Raw genomic sequence first — 22,489 nt, 5'->3', positions numbered from 1 at the left:
ATATTCTGGGTCGCCGGTGACCAAACGACGGACGGTCGCGTCCCAACCGCGCCTAGAGGCTCGGAGCAGACAAACGGGTGCGCCCAGCCCGATTCGTCTTGCTCCTCGACGACCTGGGGCAGCAGCAATGGAACTGCGCCCAGGAGACGTCGTACCGGCGGCCGCCGGTCGGCCGAAACAGACAGCGGATGGCGGCAGCGCGCGGCGGTGGACGGGCGGCGCGCGCAAGCGTGTGGGGTGGACATGGCGCGGTGAGCAGAGGTGCTGGCTCGAGATGGTGGCGGGATTTGGCCGGGCAGAGGAGGAGGCGTACATCAGCGGTGGCACGCATGTTGGGCAAGGTGGAGGCGTGGTCACCGTCGGCGCAGTGCGCAGCGGGAGGAGAAAGAAACCGGAGGGCGGAGAGGAGGAAGGGCGACGCTCCAGCTGTGTCAGGCTGGGTTGGGAATTGGGATCGCCTCGCCTATGCGGGAGAACCGGCGGTCGTGCGCTTGGAAGGTGGGCAGATTGGGGTGCCCTGTGCGGGATGAGCGGCGGCCGTGCGGGAGGGGAAATTCGGACTTTTTCCACCCCCTGCCTGTTAAAGCTTACGTGGCACGGTGATGACGTAAACAGTGTGAATGTTAAGAGAATGGGGATCAGTTTTTTTTTTCAACGCCATTACCGTAGGGATAGGCTGATTTTGGAAACTGATTGATGATGTGCTCTAATGCTGATGTGGACGGTGTGCATGTTGAGAGAATAGGTACAAGTGAGTGTTAAGAATAGAATAGTTGCTTATTAATTAAACTAATTAGGATTAAGTTAATTGTTAGATAGGTTGCTTGGTTCTCAAACAATTATGTACTTTCTTGATTCTTAAGGCAACTATGTAATTCCTTGGCTCTCAAATAACTTAGAGTTTACTTGACTCCCAAGTAATATGTGTACTTCCTCCTAGATATAAATACCCCATTTCTATCATCAACAAAGACTGATGAATCATTTTTCATTCAAGCTCTCTCGTTCTTTACTTTCTATTTTAAACACGTTATCAGCACTTTGCCCTAACAGAGAGCGATTAGGCCAGAGAAAAGAATGGTGGCGCTCAGCCATCGAGGCGTGTACGCGCAGACCTCCTCGACGCCTCGGGCGATCCTTGGCCGTGCCGGCGTTTTCCGGCGCGGCGGTCTGCAGCGGTCTTGGCGCGGATAATGACACCGGTCACGGCGGCGCCCGCACGCGTCTGCGTCGCTATGAAGACTCCATCTAGCGCGCACGGCTTCCGCACAGGAGAATTTCTGTCAATACCGATTCAATCAACCACAACCCGTCCACGGCGAGAATACATGCGCATGCATAAATCCGTAAAAGAGGAAAATTGGATCAGGAGATTTATCCGTTTGCTTTGTCTTCTTCCCATCAATCAACGATCTATCCATAATTTTTCTCCTGTACATGCATGCACTCACGAGAATTACTTCCATCCGAGTTCATAGGAGAAGAATACATGGATTAAAGTACCAAAGGCCTCGAACACGATCTGCCAAAAGGTAAAATCACTTAATTGCAGAGAGACGACAAACAATGAGTATCGGGAAGGACAAGAACCAGGACTCATCGACAAGAACATCAACCATCGGCCCCGGCGTTGTGCTTGGCCACGGGATGCTGCGCACGACGCATGCGGCAGCCTCGAAGCCTGTGACGACGGCTTGCGCGGCGCAGCACCGTCCTCCGGCGCGGCCTGGCCTTCCCAGCCGGCGATGTTGCGCCGTCCTCCAGACGACGGCCTGCGCGCGGCGTGGTGACTGGGGAGGACCTCCGTCGCAGCACTGGCACGCGACACCCGAGCCCTCTCATCTGGCATCAAGGAGGCGACGCGACCCACGGCACCCTGCGGCGTGGCTGCTAGCGGACATGGCCACTCCCGCGGCAGCAGGCTCTCAGGCACGGCCGCGGCGTCTCCTGGCGCGCAGCAGACGACACGCTCCAACGGCGCCCTCCGGCGCACAGCAATGGCCGACACGGCAGGCCCTCCGGCCGGTGGCGGTGTCTAATCCCTAGCCACACAGAAAGAAATTGGGAATTTCTTATCTCTTTGACGAATTTGTAATTTAACCTTCAGGTTATGTGATGATGCCATATAACTCGTTGAGTTTTCTGTTCAGCCATCAGGTTAACAAAACTTTACGGTTTAACCCCCAGTTCATCCCAAATTATATATACAACATACTTATACACCATTTCACAATGGGTAAAATTTTGATTTGAAGACCACATGTCTTCATACACTTGCATAAGTATGTGATTTTTTTTCCACATATATGTGTTACCGCACTGAAGTGCATTTTCCTTACATTCGAGATCCTATTTCTCCAAAAATTCAAGACATCATCTATGTCTTCACCGCAAAATTTACCTATGACATGCGACCGTAGGACAACAACTTTTTGCATGGAAATATTTTTTTCCTTGCAAACCTTAAGAATTATATAGTGTCATACTTAATATGACTAGCCCAAATTTTATTTGTGAATCACAAGGTATTGGTGGCATCTACTGTATCATTTACAGATTATCCATCACTACTGTGAGGTTTACATCTTGCCATTTTAACAAGATGACTATCTTCGAAGTGCTCTTCCAAATATTAATATTTGATGTGACTACCTCAAGATATCATAAGGTAATACTGGCATCTACTGCAAGATTTTGCAGACTATCCACTATTACTACAAGGTCTACATCATGTCACTTTAACAGATGATTACCTTCAAAGTGATTTCATAAATTTAGCATAACATAAGGTAATAGAATTATGAACATCTACTGACAAAAGTCAGATTATGTTTTCTATTACTGTGGGATCTACACCATTGGTGATTATCTTCAAAGTGTTATCCTATATAATTTGAGGTCTACACATATGGTTAAAAAGCACAAGATATTTATAAAATTTGCTCCTCTGAAGCATTTGTTGTTGTTCACTGAAATATTTTACTCTCATAGTAAATATAGTTCTTGCACACTCACTATCAGGGAAAAGCTTATAGGCAGACGCTTACTAGTAGCGTAGGTTTATACCCCTTGCTACTGCTACTTACTAGTAGCGTGGGTTTATAACCCCCGCTACTACTAAGTCGATAGTAGTAGCGCGGGTTTATAACCCTCGCTACTACTAAGTGATTTCTACCGTGCCTCTCGAGACCAGCCATAGTAGTAGCGCGGGTTATAAACCCACGCTACTACTAAGTTGATAGTAGTAGCGCGGGTATAGTAGTAGCGTGGGTTTATAACCCGCGCTACTACTAAGTGGTCTTTACCGTGCACCCGGGGCATGCCATAATAGTAGCGTTGGGTTAGCGTGGGGTATAAACCCAACTCTACTGCTAAGTGATCTCCTTGCCGCCGCCACCTCCGCCTCTCACCCCTCCTCCCGCCTTTGTCTCTGTGTTTCTCCTCCACTCCCCACGATTCCCCCAACCAACCCCATCGCCGTCGCCGACGCCGACGACCTCCTCTCCCCCAACCCCACCGCTGGTGCCCCCCACCTCACCAGCAGCCACTGCCATGGACAGAGCCGCTGCGACCCACCCGCTGCGTCCCACGTTCACGCACGAGATCCGCCCCATGGCGATGCTCGATCCAGGCAGGCCCGAGGAAGGAGAGCAGTCGGCTCCCTTCCTCCTCTCCGGCAAGGTCAGTCCCCCTCCTCCTCCCACACCCCTCCCCGCGAATCGCGCGCTCAGATCGGGCGCCCCGCCGCAGGGCGTGGAAGCGGTGCGTCCACTCCGGCCACCACGACAACGCCACCTGGGGCCACGCCGCCGCCGCTGACTTCGCGCCCGTGCCCAGGATGTGCCGCCTCGTCATGGCCAACTACGCCCCGCCCGACCTCCTCGCCGCGCCGCCCCTCCTCCTCGACCCCTCAAACATCGTGCGCCGCCGCACCTACGCCGACACGGGGGGCCGGGTCGGGCAATTAGCTCCCATGCGACATCTTTGAGTTGAATTGTCTCTCATGCGACGTCGTTGGTTGTAATGGCTCTCATGCGACGTCTCCCAGCGCAGAAATAGCTCAAGCAAGACAACCCGTTTACGCAGCTAGTTGGCTGTTAGTTAGGCTGAGGTTTGGTTAGGACACAGGGGGTTATGTGCTCTGACTGGTGGGGTCCACCTAGGGCCACGTAGTCAAGAGTCAACCGTCCATGACTCGACCGGTGACCGTGTGACCGTGCTCGACTCGCCCGTGCTGGACTGGGCGAGCGGCGCCGCCGTAAGCATCTTCTCCGGTAGCGGTTTCTTCTCCGCGGTGGTGGAGCGCATTTCTCGGTAGCGGCAGAGCTATTGCGAGTGAGCCCGAAACCCTAGTCCCACTCCCCAGAATTTTGGGGGATCTGTGGCCTCATGCTGCCCCTCTGTTTCTTGGCGATTTAGAATCTCGATTGGATCCGAGGGCTGTTTCTTCTCCGCGGCCCGGTGGTGGAGCGCCTTTCTCGGCAGCGGCTATTGCGAGTGAGTATTTTCCAAACTCTAGTCCCATTCCCCAGAATTTTGGATAAATCTGTGGCCTCATGCTGCCCTGTTTCTTGGCGTTTTAGAATCTCGATTGGATAGGAGCGCGGGGCTGAATGAGATGGAGCGAGGAGTGTTGGAAATATGCCTAGAGGCAATAATAAATTGGTTATTATTATATTTCCTTATTCATGGTAATCGTTTATTATCCATGCTAGAATTGTATTGATAGGAAACTCAGATACATGTGTGGATACATAGACAACACCATGTCCCTAGTAAGCCTCTAGTTGACTAGCTCGTTGATCAATAGATGGTTACGGTTTCCTGACCATGGACATTGGATGTCGTTGATAACGGGATCACATCATTAGGAGAATGATGTGATGGACAAGACCCAATCCTAAGCATAGCATAAAAGATCGTGTAGTTTCGTTTGCTAGAGCTTTTCCAATGTCAAGTATCTTTTCCTTAGACCATGAGATCGTGCAACTCCCGGATACCCTAGGAGTGCTTTGGGTGTGCCAAACGTCACAACGTAACTGGGTGACTATAAAGGTGCACTACGCGTATCTCCGAAAGTGTCTGTTGGGTTGGCACGGATCGAGACTGGGATTTGTCACTCCGTGTGACGGAGAGGTATCTCTGGGCCCACTCGGTAATGCATCATCATAATGAGCTCAATGTGACTAAGGCGTTAGTCATGGGATCATGCATTGCGGTACGAGTAAAGAGACTTGCCGGTAACGAGATTGAACAAGGTATTGGGATACCGACGATCGAATCTCGGGCAAGTAACATACCGTTTGACAAAGGGAATTGCATACGGGATTGATTGAATCCTCGACACCGTGGTTCATCCGATGAGATCATCGTGGAACATGTGGGAGCCAACATGGGTATCCAGATCCCGCTGTTGGTTATTGACCGGAGAGGCGTCTCGGTCATGTCTGCATGTCTCCCGAACCCGTAGGGTCTACACACTTAAGGTTCGGTGACGCTAGGGTTGTAGAGATATATGTATGCGGAAACCCGAAAGTTGTTCGGAGTCCCGGATGAGATCCCGGACGTCACGAGAGGTTCCGGAATGGTCCGGAGGTGAAGAATTATATATAGGAAGTCAAGTTTCGGCCACCGGGAAAGTTTCGGGGGTTACCGGTATTGTACCGGGACCACCGGAAGGGTCCCGGGGGTCCACCGGTTGGGGCCACCTATCCCGGAAGGCCCCGTGGGCTGAAAGTGGAAGGGAACCAGCCCTTAGTGGGCTGGGGCGCCCCCCTTGGGCCTCCCCCCCCATGCGCCTAGGGTTGGGAACCCTAGGGGGGAGCTTCCCCCTTGCCTTGGGGGGCAAGGCACCCCTTTCCACCCCTTGGCCGCCGCCCCCCCCAATCCTAGATGGGTTTTGGCCGCCCCCCCCCCAAGGGGGCCTATATAAAGGGGGGGAGGGAGGGTAGCAACCTACAGCCTTGGGCGCCTCCCTCCTCCCCTGCAACACCTCTCTCTCTCTCGCAGAAGCTTGGCGAAGCCCTGCCGGAGACCCGCTACATCCACCACCACGCCGTCGTGCTGCTGGATCTCCATCAACCTCTCCTTCCCCCTTGCTGGATCAAGAAGGAGGAGACGTCGCTGCACCGTACGTGTGTTGAACGCGGAGGTGCCGTCCGTTCGGCACTCGGTCATCGGTGATTTGGATCACGGCGAGTACGACTCCGTCATCCACGTTCATTGGAACGCTTACGCTCGCGATCTACAAGGGTATGTAGATGCACTCCTTTCCCCTCGTTGCTAGTAGACTCCATAGATGCATCTTGGTGAGCGTAGGAAAATTTTAAATTATGCTACGATTACCAACAGTGGCATCATGAGCCAGGTCTATGCGTAGTTACTATGCACAAGTAGAACACAAAGCAGTTGTGGGCGTTGAGTTTGACAATTCTTCTTGCCGCTACTAGTCATTTCTTGTTTCGGCGGCATTGTAGGATGAAGCGGCCGGGACCGACCTTACACGTACGCTTACGTGAGACAGGTTCCACCGACTGACATGCACTAGATGCATAAGGTGGCTAGCGGGTGTCTGTCTCTCCTACTTTAGTCGGAACGGATTCGATGAAAAGGGTCCTTATGAAGGGTAAATAGAAATTGGCAAATCACGTTGTGGTCATACGTAGGTAAGAAAACGTTCTTGCTAGAAACCTACAAACCACGTAAAAACTTGCAACAACAATTAGAGGACGTCTAACTTGTTTTTGCAGCAAGTGCTATGTGATGTGATATGGCCAGAAGATGTGATGAATGATATATGTGATGTATGAGATTGATCATATTCTTGTAATAGGAATCACGACTTGCATGTCGATGAGTATGACAACCGGCAGGAACCATAGGAGTTGTCTTTATTATTTTGCATGACCTGCGTGTCATTGAATAACGCCATGTAAATTACTTTACTTTGTTGCTAAACGCGTTAGCCATAGAAGTAGAAGTAATCGTTGGCGTGACGACTTCATGAAGACACAATGATGGAGATCATGATGATGGAGATCATGGTGTCATGCCGGTGACGAAGATGATCATGGTGCCCCGAAGATGGAGATCAAAGGAGCATGATGATATTGGCCATATCATGTCACTATTTGATTGCATGTGATGTTTATCATGTTTTTGCATCTTATTTGCTTAGAACGACGGTAGTAAGTAAGATGATCCCTTATAATAATTTCAAGAAAGTGTTCACCCTAACTGTGCACCGTTGCGAAGGTTCGTTGTTTCGAAGCACCACGTGATGATCGGGTGTGATAGATTCTAACGTTCGAATACAACGGGTGTTGACGAGCCTAGCATGTACAGACATGGCCTCGGAACACACGCAATACACTTAGGTTGACTTGACGAGCCTAGCATGTACAGACATGGCCTCGGAACACGGAGGACCGAAAGGTCGAGCATGAGTCGTATAGAAGATACGATCAACATGGAGATGTTCACCGATCTTGACTAGTCCGTCTCACGTGATGATCGGACACGGCCTAGTTAAACTCGGATCATGTTTCACTTAGATGACTAGAGGGATGTCTATCTGAGTGGGAGTTCATAATCAGATGAACTTCATTATCATGAACATAGTCAAAAAGGTATTTGCAAATTATGTCATAGCTTGCGCTTTAGTTCTACTGGTTAACATATGTTCCTAGAGAAAATTTAGTTGGAAGTTGGTAGTAGCAATTATGCGGACTGGGTCCGTAAACTGAGGATTGTCCTCATTGCTGCACAGAAGGCTTATGTCCTTAATGCACCGCTCGGTGTGCTGAACCTCAGCGTCGTCTGTAGATGTTACGAAACATCTGACATACACGTTTTGATGACTACGTGATAGTTCAGTGCGGTTTAGAATTGTGGCACCCAAGACGTTTTTGAAACGTCGCAGAACATGTGAGATGTTCCGAAGACTGAAATTGGGATTTCAGACTAGTGCCCACGTCAAGAGGTATGAGACCTCTGACAAGTTTCTTAAGCCTGCAAACTAAGGGAGAAAAGCTCAATCGTTGAGCATGTGCTCAGATTGTCTGAGTGCCACAATCGCTTGAATCGAGTGGGAGTTAATCTCCCAGATGAGATAGTGATAGTTCTCCATAGTCACTGCCACCAAGCTAGTAGAGCTTCGTGATGAACTATAACATATCAAGGATAGTTATGATGATCCTTGAGCTATTCGCAATGTTTGACACCGCGAGAGTAGAAATCAAGAAGGAGCATCAATTGTTGATGGTTAGTAAAACCACTAGTTTAAGAAGGGCAAGGGCAAAAGGGATACTTCATGAAACAGCAAGTCGTTTGCTGCTCTAGTGAAGAATCCCAAGGTTGAACCCAAACCCGAGACTAAGTGCTTCTGTAATGAGAGGAACGGTCACTGAAGCAGTACTACCCTAGATATTTGGTAGATGAGAAGGCAGGCAAGGTCGACAGAAGTATATTGGATATACATTATATGAATGTGTACTTTACTAGTACTCCTAGCAGCACCGGGGTATTAGATACCGGTTCGGTTGCTAAGTGTTAGTAACTCGAAATAAAAGCTGCGGAATAAACGGAGACTAGCTAAAGGGGAGATGACGATATGTGTTGGAAGTGTTTCCAAAGTTGATGTGATCAAGCATCGCATGCTCCCTCTGCCATCGAGGTTTGGTGTTTGCGTTGAGCATGATTGGATTATGTTTATCGCAATACGGTTATTCATTTAAGGAGAATAATGGTTACTCTGTTTATTTGAATAATACCTTCAATGGTCTTGCACCTGAAATGAATCTCGATCGCCGTGATACACATGTTCGTGCCAAAAGATATAAGATAGTAATGATAGTACCACATACTTGTGGCACTGCCACTTGAGTCATATTGGTATAAAACGCATGAAGAAGCTCCATATAGATGGATCTTTGGACTCACTCGTTTTGAAAAGATTGAGACATGCGAACCATGTCTATTGGTATATATGCATGAAGAAACTCCATGCAGATGGATCGTTTGGACTCACTTGATTATGAATCACTTGAGACATGCAAATCATACCACATGGGCAAGATGACTGAAAGTCCTCGTTTTCAGTAAGATGGAACAAGAGAGCAACTTATTGGAAGTAATACATTTTGATGTACGCAGTCCAATGAGTGCTGAGGCATGCAGTGGACATCGTTATGTTCTTACTTCACAGATGATTTGAGTAGATGCTGAGTGTATTTACTTGATGAAACACTAGTCTGAATTGTTGAAAGGTTCAAGTAATTTCAGAGTGAAGTTGAAGATCGTCGTGACAAGAAGATAAAATGTCTGTGACATGATCATAGAGATGAGTATCTGAGATACGAGTTTGGCGCACAATTGAGACATTGTGGAAAGTGTTTCACAATTAATACCGCCTGGAACACCATAGTGTGATGGTGTGTCCGAACATCATAACTGCACCCTATTGGATATGGTGCATACCATGATGTTTCTTATCAAATTACCACTATCGTTTATGGGTTAGGCATTAGAGACAACCGCATTCACTTTAAAAGGGGCACCACGCAAATCCGTTGAGACGACACCGTTTATAGAAACCTAAGTTGTCGTTTCTTAAAAGTTTGGGGCTGCGATGCTTATGTGAAAAAGTTTCAGGCTGATAAGCTCGAACCCAAAGCGGATAAATGCATCTTCATAGAATACCCAAAAAACAGTTGGGTATACCTCCTATTTCAGATCTGGAAGCAAAAGTAATTGCTTCTAGAAACGAGTCCTTTCTCGAGGAAAAGTTTCTCTCGAAAGAATTGAGTGGGAGGATGGTGGAGACTTGATAAGGTTATTGAACCGTTGCTTCAACTAGTGTGTAGCAGGGCACAGGAAGTTGTTCCTGTGGCACCTACACCAATTGAAGTGGAAGCTTATGATAGTGATCATGAAACTTCGGATCAAGTCACTACCAAACCTCGTAGGACGACGAGGATGCGCACTACTTCAGAGTAATGCGTGATCCTGTCTTGGAAGTCATGTTGCTAGACAACAATGAACCTACGAACTATGGAGAAGCGATGGTGGGCCCATATTCCGACGAATGGCTCGAGGCCATGAAATCCGAGATAGAATCCATGTATCAGAACAAAGCATGGACTTTGGTGAACTTGCCCGATGATCGGCAAGCCATTGAGATAAATGGATCTTTAAGACTTGTGGCAAAGAGTATTTTCACAAGTTCAAGGAGTTGACTACGATGAGTTTTTCTCATCCGTAGCGATGCTTAGGTCCGTCGGAATCATGTTAGCATTAGCTACATTTATGAAATCTGGCAGATGGATGTCAAAACAAGTTTCCTTACCAGTTTTCGTAAGGAAAGGTTGTATGTGATACAATCAGAAAGGTTTTGTCGATCCTAAGGATGCTAAAAGGTATGCTAGCTCCAGCGATCCTTCCATGGATTAGAGCAAGCATCTCGGAGTCAGAATATACGCTTTGATGGAGTGATCAAAGTTTTTGGGTTTATACAAAGTTTGTTGGAAACTTGTATTTACAATAAAGTGAGTGGGAGCGCTACAACATTTCTGATAAGTATATGTGAATGACATATTGTTGATCCGAAATGATGTAAAATTTCTGGAAAGCATAAAGGGTTGTTTGAAAGGAGTTTTTCAAAGGAAGACCTGGATAAAGCTGCTTACATATTGGGCATCAAGATCCATAGAGATAGATCAAGACGCCTGATGATACTTTCAAAAAGACAGCACACCTTGACATGATTTTGAAAGAGTTCAAAATAAGATCAGCAAAGAAGGAGTTCTTGGCTGTGTTACAAGGTGTGAGTATTGAGTGAGACTCAAGACCTGACCACAGCAGAAGATAGAGAAAGGACGAAGGTCGTCCCCTATGCTTTAGACGTAGGCTCTATAGTATGCTATGCTGTGTACCGCACATGTAGTGTGCCTTGCCATGAGTTGGTCAAGAGGGTACAATGGTGATCCGGGAAAGGATCTCATGACAGCGGTCGAACTTATCCTTAGTACCTAGTGGATTAAGGAATTTTCTCGATTATGGAGGTGGAAAGGAGTTCGTCGTAAAGGGTTACGTCGATGCGAACTTTGACACTAATCCGGATGACTCTGAGTAGTAAACCGGATTCGTATAGTAGAGCAATTATTTGAAATGGCTCCAAATAGCGCGTGGTAGCATCCACAAGATGACATAGATATTCATAAAGCACACGGTTCTGAAAGGTTCAGACCCGTTGACTAATAACCTCTCTCGCAAGCATAACATGATCAAACCAGAACACATTGAGTGTTAATCACATAGTGATGTGAACTAGATTGTTGACTCTAGTAAACTCTTTAGATGTTGGTCACATGGTGATGTGACCAGTGAGTGTTAATCACATGGTGATGTGAACTAGATTATTGACTCTAGTGCAAGTGGGAGACTGTTGGAAATATGCCCTAGAGGCAATAATAAATTGGTTATTATTATATTTCCTTATTCATGATAATCGTTTATTATCCATGCTAGAATTGTATTGATAGGAAACTCAGATACATGTGTGGATACATAGACAACACCATGTCCCTAGTAAGCCTCTAGTTGACTAGCTCGTTGATCAATAGATGGTTACGGTTTCCTGACCATGGACATTGGATGTCGTTGATAACGGGATCACATCATTAGGAGAATGATGTGATGGACAAGACCCAATCCTAAGCATAGCATAAAAGATCGTGTAGTTTCGTTTGCTAGAGCTTTTCCAATGTCAAGTATCTTTTCCTTAGACCATGAGATCGTGCAACTCCCGGATACCGTAGGAGTGCTTTGGGTGTGCCAAACGTCACAACGTAACTGGGTGACTATAAAGGTGCACTACGGGTATCTCCGAAAGTGTCTGTTGGGTTGGCACGGATCGAGACTGGGATTTGTCACTCCGTGTGACGGAGAGGTATCTCTGGGCCCACTCGGTAATGCATCATCATAATGAGCTCAATGTGACTAAGGCGTTAGTCACGGGATCATGCATTGCGGTACGAGTAAAGAGACTTGCCGGTAACAAGATTGAACAAGGTATTGGGATACCGACGATCGAATCTCGGGCAAGTAACATACCGTTTGACAAAGGGAATTGCATACGGGATTGATTGAATCCTCGACACCGTGGTTCATCCGATGAGATCATCGTGGAACATGTGGGAGCCAACATGGGTATCCAGATCCCGCTGTTGGTTATTGACCGGAGAGGCGTCTCGGTCATGTCTGCATGTCTCCCGAACCCGTAGGGTCTACACACTTAAGGTTCGGTGACGCTAGGGTTGTAGAGATATATGTATGCGGAAACCCGAAAGTTGTTCGGAGTCCCGGATGAGATCCGGACGTCACGAGAGGTTCCGGAATGGTCTGGAGGTGAAGAATTATATATAGGAAGTCAAGTTTCGGCCACCGGGAAAGTTTCGGGGGTTACCGGTATTGTACCGGGACCACCGGAAGGGTCCCGGGGGTCCACCGGTTGGGGCCACCTATCCCGGAAGGCCCCGTGGGCTGAAAGTGGAAGGGAACCAGCCCTTAGTGGGCTGGGGCGCCCCCCTTGGGCCTCCCCCCCCCCATGCGCCTAGGGTTGGGAACCCTAGGGGGGAGCTTCCCCCTTGCCTTGGGGGGCAAGGCACCCCTTTCCACCCCTTGGCCGCCGCCCCCCCAACCCTAGATGGGTTTTGGCCGCCCCCCCCCCAAGGGGGCCTATATAAAGGGGGGGAGGGAGGGTAGCAACCTACAGCCTTGGGCGCCTCCCTCCTCCCCTGCAACACCTCTCTCTCTCTCGCAGAAGCTTGGCGAAGCCCTGCCGGAGACCCGCTACATCCACCACCACGCCGTCGTGCTGCTGGATCTCCATCAACCTCTCCTTCCCCCTTGCTGGATCAAGAAGGAGGAGACGTCGCTGCACCGTACGTGTGTTGAACGCGGAGGTGCCGTCCGTTCGGCACTCGGTCATCGGTGATTTGGATCACGGCGAGTACGACTCCGTCATCCACGTTCATTGGAACGCTTCCGCTCGCGATCTACAAGGGTATGTAGATGCACTCCTTTCCCCTCGTTGCTAGTAGACTCCATAGATGCATCTTGGTGAGCGTAGGAAAATTTTAAATCATGCTACGATTCCCAACAAGGAGATAGTGCTTCAAATCGGTAATGCCGCCCTCTTTTCTCTTTTAGCTGTTATCGAACTCGATTTGGTAGTAACTGTCGCTTACACTGCCGCCGCTGCCTGCCATTGACAAAACAGGGGAGGTTCAGGTTCTACCACAAAATTCGCAATTATAGTGGAATTTTTTCCCTGTAAAGCCAACCTCAGTTATGGCAGTGTCCAAGACATTGATAGAGATACCACCGTGAGGTTGGATGTCGAATTTGCAGATGTTGATCCCCAGGAATTGGAGAGCATGAAGGAGAAGGCCGTGGGCAATTTGGTGGAGAGAATTGGGGAGAGTATTGTTTGGGGTCCAGAACAAGAGGTATCTCTGCAACGTTTCGATAACTATAATGGTGAATATGCGAGAATTGAAGATGGAGAATCCATGGTTGCTGAAATTGATCAGCAAGAAGGGTGGGCAAGCAAACAAGTAACATTTTATGCTGAGCTAATTGATCTGCAAACTCATTCCAGAGTTGGTTATGTGCCATCAAAGATGGCTGCACAGGTGGAAGATGATGAGTGGGTTTCACAAAAGAAGATGTTGGCATTGTTGACTGAACCGACTGTAGTAGCTGAAGATACAGGGATTGATGCAGATGGAGAGGAGGGAACCCATGGTGCTAGGAAGATTGTTGTTGACTGGAATGTAGTAGAGTTGAATGAAAAAACAGATTTGGTCATTACACCAATATCTGACATTGATATGGCCGAAATGTTTGGCATTCAAGTTGATGACAAAGATAAGGAGAAGGATGACAGTTCTTTGTCTGCTGATGGTAACACAGGCCCTAGAAATGCAAATGAGGATGAAGAAGAGCTGATGAGAGAGGCTGCAGATGATGTGGATGATGCAGATGATAATGAGCTGGTTTGTTTATATGACAAAGAGAACCCAGTTATTGAGGTGGGAAAGTTGTGGCCAAGCATGAAGGATTTTAGGATGTCTTTCAGGACCTATGCAGTGAAAAAAGAGTTTGATGCCAAGACTATGTGGACTGATCGAAAGAAATTTTATGCTCGGTGCAAAGGTTATGATGGTGGTGGCAATCCTTGCAAATGGTACTTGTCTGCCAGACTACAACCTGATGGAAGTACAGTAAGGGTAAATCAAATACCACACCAGCATACATGTATGACCACTTCACAGAGAGTTTCAAAGATAACATCACAGCTTTGGGTTACAGAGAAGATTACTCCTATTTTAGCCAAGACTCCAAACACTACTGCAAAGAGGCTTAAAGTTGACTTGGAGAAGCTGTACCCCATCCAGCTGCAATATACCATAGTGTGGAAAGCAAAACAAAGGGTTGTATGGTGACTGGGCAAATACATTTAGGATGTTGTATAGTTTTAAAGCAGAGGTGGAGAAGAGGTCACCTGGAAGTGTGGTGGAGATAGATACAGAGGTAACAGAGGATGGCAAGGTTTTATTCAGCAAGTTTTTTATGTGTTTGAAGCCTTGCATAGATGGATTCAAAGCAGGTTGTCGTCCATATTTGAGCATAGACTCATCTTTTTTGACTGGAAAGTGGAATGGTCAGTTGCCTGCATGCAATGCTCTAGATGGACACAACTGGATGTTCCCAATTGCAATAGGAATGTTTCAATCAGAGACAAAGGCATCATGGATATGGTTCATGATGCAACTGAAAAGATGCATAGGGCCAGTTTCTCCTTTGGCCATCCACACAGATGCATGTAAAGGGTTGGAAAATGCAGTAAAAAATGTTTTCCCCCATGCTGAGCAGAGGGAGTGCTTTGGACATATGTGGATGAATCTGATAAAAAAATCAGAGGAGATGAATTTAGGCGCATGTGGCCAGCAGCAAGATCCTACACCAGACAGACACATTCCTATCACCTTGGTAAGATATTGGCATCATGTAGTGATAATGAATTTGCTTCATGGTTGAACACCCACCATTCTCTGTTGTGGTATAGATCAGGTTTTAATACTGCCATAAAATGTGATCATATCAATAACAACTTGGCAGAAAGTTTTAACAACAAAGTGAAGGATTTGAAAGACTTGCCTGTGCATGACATGGTGGACCAAATAAGGATCATGATCATGCGTTTGTGGGAGTTGAGAGGAAAAAATTCTAATATTTTGGAAGGGAACAAGCTTCCAGCAGTGGTACAACAGGTGGTCAACAGGAGTAGAAATCTTTCACATCTATCTGTTGAGAAATCTTCCTTGTGGGGTGTTGAAGTTAGAGATACAAAGAGTGGCAAGAGGCATGTGGTAAATACTGAGTTGCATGAGTGCACTTGCCAAGAGTGGCAACACACTGGAAAACCATGTGAGCATTCCATACTTTTTTGGCATCTAAACCCAGGTTAAATATGCACCCATATTTGCATGAGTATTATTCAGTACAAAAATTCAAAGCTGCATATGCAAGTCCAATTCCTGCACTGACTGACCAATCTCAGTGGCCTGAGGTGGAAATAGAATTTACCTTGTGTCCCCCTGTCACTAGAAGAAAGGCTGGGAGGCCAAAACAGAGCAGATTCAAGGCTTGGTTTGAGAAAGGTGGTTGTAGTAAGAAGGGGGAAAAGGAAAAGGAAAAGAATGATAAGCCCAAAAGGACTCAAAAAGGTAACAAAAATAGGTGCAAGTTGTGTGAGGTACTTGGGCACAGAGTTGGTTCATCCAAATGCATCTACACTCCTCAGAGGCCAAAGTATGTTTATGTTACTGTTTTTGCAAGTTTTTGATTTTGCTACTTGTTCTAGTATCTAACCAAGTGAAATGCTTTATTTTTTAGGAGGAAGCATGCAGAAAAATCCCCACCTCTTGTTGTTGAACAATGCTGGCCAGTGAAAAAAGCAAGACTCAATGGCTTTAGAAGGAAGAGCACTAAGCAGATAATGTTTGGTGACAAAGATATGGAGCAAACTGAAACTGTTACTGCTGAACATGAGCTAAGTGTTTCTGTTTTGGACGATGTGATGCATACTGAATTTGTTTTGCAGGCGCTAGGGCAATCTGAAACTGTTGCAGATGAAGCAACTGTTGTGCTGCCATGCGAATCTGCTTTGACAGCTGTGTTGCCATGTTTGGAGGTTGTGCTGCCAAGTGTTGAGTTGCAAACTGAAGTAGTTGAACAATGTGTGCCATCTACTCAAGCTGCAGAAGTGCAAACTGAAGAAGTGGGATATGGTGAGGTGCAAAAGTTGAGGGGGCCTAGTGGAGTTGGCAAGAAAACCAAGGGGCCAAAAAGCAAGAGCATCAGCATCAACAAACTATGCGCCGTGGAACCAAACGGTGGAAAAAAGGAGAAGAAATCGAGTGGTAGAAAGAAGCAAAAGAAATAGAGTCGAAATCATTCAAATTTGATGTGAAAACTTAAGTTTGTTGTCATTTGATGTGAAAACTTATGTTCTTTCATGTGAAAACTTATGTGCTATGATGTTGATTTGACTTGAAATAAAATTCAAATTTGAACTGACATTCAAATTTGAACCTATCTCCAATATTTTTGGAGTTCATTTGTTTGTTATGTGATGTTGCATTGTTTTATGTACTACTATGCACATTAGTTCATAAATCCAACCCTTTTTGTGAAGTCCAACTCATAGTCACTGAAAATGTTGTCCAAACAGGCTCCAAAGTAAGGGAAAACGACCCCATTTCTAAGCAAGTTTTTTTTTACCTTCTCAAAATCACCCAAAAAGATTTTCTTAGCTTATATTATACCTATATAGGATCAATACGAAGTCTCACCTTTTTTTGAATAAGTATTCATATTATTAATTTATTTTTGAAAAAACACCCTTTAATACAAAGTCAGCAATAAAACAAGTTTAAAAATTTTAAATGCAAAAATAACTTTAGATCCTCCTTAGTCACTCCAAAATGAAGCTAAGGTGAGGTTTTTGATTTTTTGCATTTTCAAAACCTCAAACCCTCTTCTCACTCCTTTGAACTCTATGCAACCTCAGTCGAGATAGTCCAATTTGTGAAGGTTTTTTCATGCAAAGATCATTAGATCAAGTTTATCATTTTATATCATAACTATGTAACATAACAAGACTATATGCGCAGGTTTTTCATTTTTTAGATATTTTTTTTGAATTAGTTATACACATTTGAATGTTCGGTCAAACCTTTCAAAACCCCGTTGACTGCCTCCAAAACCCATGTAACCCTAGCGCCAAACATCCACCGTCGATCTAACCCTAACACCAAACTGCGGCCGTCGGATAGGCCTTCTAGAAGGATTCCGCGGGGGCGATCCGTGGGAGCCCTGATTCTCCAATCTGATTGGCCACCGTTTTTTTCTCTGACGAACAGATAACGTTGAGCGGGGGAGCATCTCAGTGACCGTTGGGCCGAGCGGATTGGGCCCGGCAGAGCCTGGCGTGCGTGCGCACGGCCGTCGAGAGGGGGGGTGGGCTGCATGCGAGAGGGTCACTGACATGTGGGCCATCCCTGTCCCATGCATGCCATGCAACGGCGTCGCAGCCTAGCTATTCTGTGCTCGTGAACGCTGGGACACAGCCTAGCCATTTGCATGCGAGCTTGCATGCACGCATCGACGCAGTAAAGTAGCGGCAGGGGCGCAGCGTATAGGTACGTCGCATCTAAGCTATTTTAACAAATGCATGTTTGAACCTGAGACACGGGACAGACGCGTCGGTGGTGCAGCTCCTTTTTCAGTGTCACGCGCGGATGAACGGGCCTGTTTCCCACGCGGCGTCACCGCCGATGCAAGTCCACGAAACGATGCATCTCGCATGTGCCGCCCGTGCCTCTTTGGATGCTCTGCCCGCCGTTTTTGAATTAATGCCCGCAATTACTTATGCCAGCACGAACGGAGAAGAGAAAACGATCGAAAGCATCGTGTACATTGACTACGGCTGCAAACGCGGCTATAAAAGGGCACCATTTCCTCATCCCTCTCACACTCATCTCTCAAGCCTCCTCCGCTTCTTCGTTTCGAGCCAAATTCATCAGTCGAGCCACCATGCAGTTCTACGGCCCTACCTACCGTCGCCCTCGCACCGTGCCGGAGAGGGAGTACCCGGCCGGAGTCATCGTCGAGAATAGCCTGAGGGTGTGGGCCATCTCAAGGTGGAGGGGCCCTAGAGAGTTGACTCGCTTCTTCCTCCAAGCCGGCTACCGCCACCTCCCTCCGAGCACTCCGCCCATGTTCCACCTCCACGAGCAGTACGATGGCGACACCAACGGCATCGTCATCGGCCTCTACGTCACCTTCACCAACCCCTACGACGCTCACCACCTCCTCGGCCAGGTGTTCTGGTGTGGATGCGAGTTTATGGCGTTCACCACCTACAACATCTTCACCAACTTCCACCACATCTTCCCCCACCCCAACGGCATGCACACCCTCCCCTACCAGATGCCGAAGAACGACGAGTGAGGGGCGCCGGCTAAGGAGGGGCCAAGGAGTTGTTCGAGTGCGAGTCTTTCTATCTATCTAGCTTGTGTTGTGTTGGTTGGGGCGTGTGTGCCTGTGTCTTCTAGCTATATGTCCAGTTTTAATTATTTTCCTTTCATGTTTTATGCACTATATGTTGTAAGGGGATGCCCCTCTATATGTTCTCTAAGGGGATGCTACTAGGGTACCCGATGCCCCTCTATCGTACTATCTATTAATGTTTTTTCGGGCCTAAAGTTTCTCCATTGCATTTTATTTATGTGGCCATGTGAACTAAAAAATGCACTAAAACATGATCCAATCATAAAAGTTGTTGTTAGCATGTGTCTAGTTAATTATCTTCCTTTTATGTTTTATGCACTATATGTTGTAAGGGGATGCCCCTCTATGTTGTAAGGAGATGCTACTAGGGGCACACTAGATGTCTTCTTTTTTTGAGAGGGGCACAACCTTTTTCGGTTAAAACACACGAGTAAAAACTTTGAAAACACCATAGCACAAATCAGAAAAATTTAAAAATGGTGCTTGGTTGAAATAAACTAGAACCAAACAATTGCAACTTTTTTGGTTCACAAAGACTGCAAGTTAGACTGCTAACTAGAACCAACCTTTTGTTTTAGGCAAAACAACACGGGACCCTACCATCGGACACGATAGCTTGTGCATAAAAATAGCTCAAATAATTATCAGATGAGTTATCTCAAAAAAGGTGACTGCAGGAAACTTAAAATTTGTGAAATAACCTAAAGCCGAAAAGATATATCGATGTCAATGACCGTGTGCACTTTTTTTTGCACTAGCTACACTTCTTTTATCAATGGGCCTGGATATGTTTTATTCGGCCCTGCCTAACTTCTATATGGGCCTGGCCTTTTCGGGCAACTGTGGACGAACTTTTTTTTCCTTTTCTCCCTCTACCACTAAAACTGAAACTGATGACGAACCGAAGAACTGAAAAAACGGGGCCGAAACAGAGTGGAGAAGACATGGTGAATTCGTACAGCACAACACTTTTATTCAAACATCCATATCATTACGATTACAAATGATGCCCAATCTATTCACTTACGACTAATTATCATCACATAAACAAATGCGAGAGCAATTACACAAACATAAAAAAGTCCGGCCATCAGCCCCATCAAATTGCCCTACTTCTGCAATTCGATGAGTTTCTTCATCTGCTTGTTCAGCTTCTTCAGCTCTGCCGTCACTCCTGCATCCCCCACAGTAGCACCAATGGAATGGGCGCCCCCAATGGAATTGCCAGATCCAGGGGCCCCAGATCCAGACGGGCCCGATCCAAACTTGCCCAACTTCTCCGCCTCCAACGGTAAATCGAGCTCCCCTGATGCACCCTCCAGTTGAATCCGCTCTATTTACTCATCTAGCCACTCAAAATGGGTGCATTGCTTTAATTTCTGAAATCGGAAAGATGAACCCTAAACCCCAAATCCGATGAAAAATGGACAAATATGAAATTGGGAGACAAAAACCAAAATTGGCATATTGAGAAGTAAAATCTCACCTTTCCCTGCTCTGGTTTGCTCTCGCATTTCACGAATTCCCGCCCAAGGTTGCCATTCTTGTCGGTCGTTGTGACTAGCCGCTTCAGGGGTGCGGTACGTGGGCATGCAGGGCACCTTGTCATGGGCACTGCGCCATAGCGCGGCCATGAGCGGCGGGAGGCTGAAGCGGAGCTCGACATTGCTAGGTCGCGGCCCGGAACGGCGTTGTTGCGCGTCGTCGCCGGAGAAGAAGAACAACAACGGTCGGGGAGGGGGGGGAGGATGGGCTCGGGTGCTGCACGGCTCGGGGCACAGCTCGGTGTCCTCTTGTATCAATGCTGAGCTGGATAAGTTAGTGGGTCCCGCTCACCTGACCAATACTGAGCTGGATAAGTTAGTGGGTCCCACGCTGTGGGTCCCGCTCACCTGATTCGAGTTTTAAACATGTGTCTTTGGATTAGGCAGCAGTGTCGCACGGCAGCTATTTTTTCAAACGCAGATGTCACATGAGAGCCATTTGAACCAACGAGGTTGTATGGGAGACAATTCTAACTCAACCACGTCGCATGGGGACTATTTGCCCGGGCCGGGTCACGCCCTACCTCGTCTACCTCGACCACGCGCACGCCGACATCGTGCTCGCGCTGCGCGGCTTCAACCTCGGCCGCGAGTCCGACTACGCGCTGCTCCTCGACAACCGCCTCGGCAAGCGCTGCTTCGACGGGGGCTACGTCCACAACGGCCTCCTCCGCGCCGCCGGCTGGGTGCTCGACAGGGAGTGCGACCTGCTCCGGGACCTCCTCGACCGGTACCCCGCCTACACGCTCACCTTCACGGGCCACTCCCTCGGCGCCGGCGTCGCCGCCATGCTCACCATGGTCGTCGTGCTCAACCTCGACAAGCTCGGCAAGGTCGAGAGGGGCCGCACCAGGTGCTACGCCATGGCCCCCGCCCGCTGTATGTCGCTCAACCTCGCCGTCAGATACGCCGATGTCATCAACTCCGTCGTGCTGCAGGTGACTCACTGATGACCCAATTGATTTGGTTGCTTGCTTGTCTGAATTTGGTGGTTACAAGTTCAGTTGTAGAAGAATTTGGGTTACATGTAGTATGTCTGAATTTGGGTTACATGTAGCTGTCAGACTGAATTTTGGTGGATACCTGCTCTGCTTCTGAGTAAGATAAACATTGCATTGCAGAATCTAGTATAATGTCTATCTGAATTTTGCTGGGTGCTTCCTTGTTGCTAGAAATTCAGTTGCAGAATTTAGTTACATGCCTATCTGAATTTTGTTGGGTGCTCGCCTGCTGCTAAATTCAGTTATTACAGAAGTTAGTTACATGCCTGTCTGAATTTTGGTGAGTGCTTGCTTCCTGCTAAAAGTTCAGTTGCATAATTTAGTTACATGTCTATCTGCATTTTGTTGGGTGCTACTTCTGTCAGATAAGAATCTGGTTCAGTTAAAAACTGCACTGTCAAATCTGGACAGCCAGCTTCTAGGTGAAAAACGAGTTAGTTATTCTCAGAATTTCGAGTTGCCTCTATATGAAATTTGTAAAGCAAGTTCCAAGCTTTCCGTAGAGTATTTATTTGCGTCGTTTGGATGTATGGTTTGAGAGCAGCCATCGTTTTAGTTTGCTGTCCCGAAAGTTAGTATCCTGAGCGCATTGTTTTCATATGCCAGTTTACGGCCTTGTAGAGGCTGTTTTAAAAAAAAGTTTCAATACGAATTTTTTAGAGGGTTTGTAGTAGATTGCAAGGCCGATTTCAGTTTCAGTTTGCTCCACCGCTGTGAAAGGTGGAGGAGCCTAGATTGCAAGGCCGGTTTCAGTTTCAGTTTCGATCGAGCCTAGATTGCAAGCCCGATTTTAATACTAGCACTCTCCATGCAGCTCCTCAATAATTGTAGTCAATTGGTTGGACAGTCTTCTTGTTTTCATCATTTTTTTCTAGTTATATACGTAGTTGGCTGGGATTATAATGCTATCTTTGCTTACTGTTAACTGTCCAAATTGATGTAGGAAGATAAACAGTTGTTGATCGCTTCCACGATTAGCACCAACTAAGTTTCCTTAGATGTTTGCACCTTAGAAAGTGGTATCTGCTTAATATGAAGATCATTTGTCAGTTCTGTATCTGTAATATTACAAGTAAGAATGGATATTGGCTATCAAGAGTCTCAACTTTTATCTCATTTACTGAATGCAGACGCAGCATCTTCACTTCTTTCCTTGCACATTCCTGTTAAGGAAGCAAAGGTAACCCTGCTATCCTGGTATATACAGATAGAATAAAAATATAATACAGTATTTGACTACCAATGAAACACATAGAATTAGTTGTTGAACACGAATGATATGGGAAGTTCTCCTTAAGGGATCAC

At 47.0% G+C, this 22,489-nt stretch overlaps 1 protein-coding gene across 1 annotated transcript; it reads left to right on the top strand.

The window, feature by feature from the left end:
• Positions 1-3,612: 3,612 nt before the first annotated feature.
• LOC109756921 (feruloyl esterase A-like) lies at positions 3,613-21,133 on the top strand. The gene is made up of 3 exons (XM_073503625.1): positions 3,613-3,631; positions 3,732-3,947; positions 20,688-21,133. The coding sequence occupies exons 1-3, from the start codon at positions 3,613-3,615 to the stop codon at positions 21,131-21,133; spliced, it is 681 nt and encodes a 226-aa protein (XP_073359726.1).
• The last annotated feature ends 1,356 nt before the right edge of the window (positions 21,134-22,489 follow it).

This window comes from Aegilops tauschii, chromosome 7 (assembly GCF_002575655.3).
Source record: "Aegilops tauschii subsp. strangulata cultivar AL8/78 chromosome 7, Aet v6.0, whole genome shotgun sequence".
Lineage (NCBI taxonomy): Eukaryota > Viridiplantae > Streptophyta > Magnoliopsida > Poales > Poaceae > Aegilops > Aegilops tauschii.
This window is presented reverse-complemented; position numbering and strand designations above follow the sequence as displayed.

Bases quoted from the DNA above. Each gene is read 5' to 3' on its own strand.
- LOC109756921 (XM_073503625.1), top strand. The intron at 3,948-20,687 runs GGGGCCGGGTCG...GGACTATTTGCC, and splicing joins CCGCACCTACGCCGACACGG to CGGGCCGGGTCACGCCCTAC.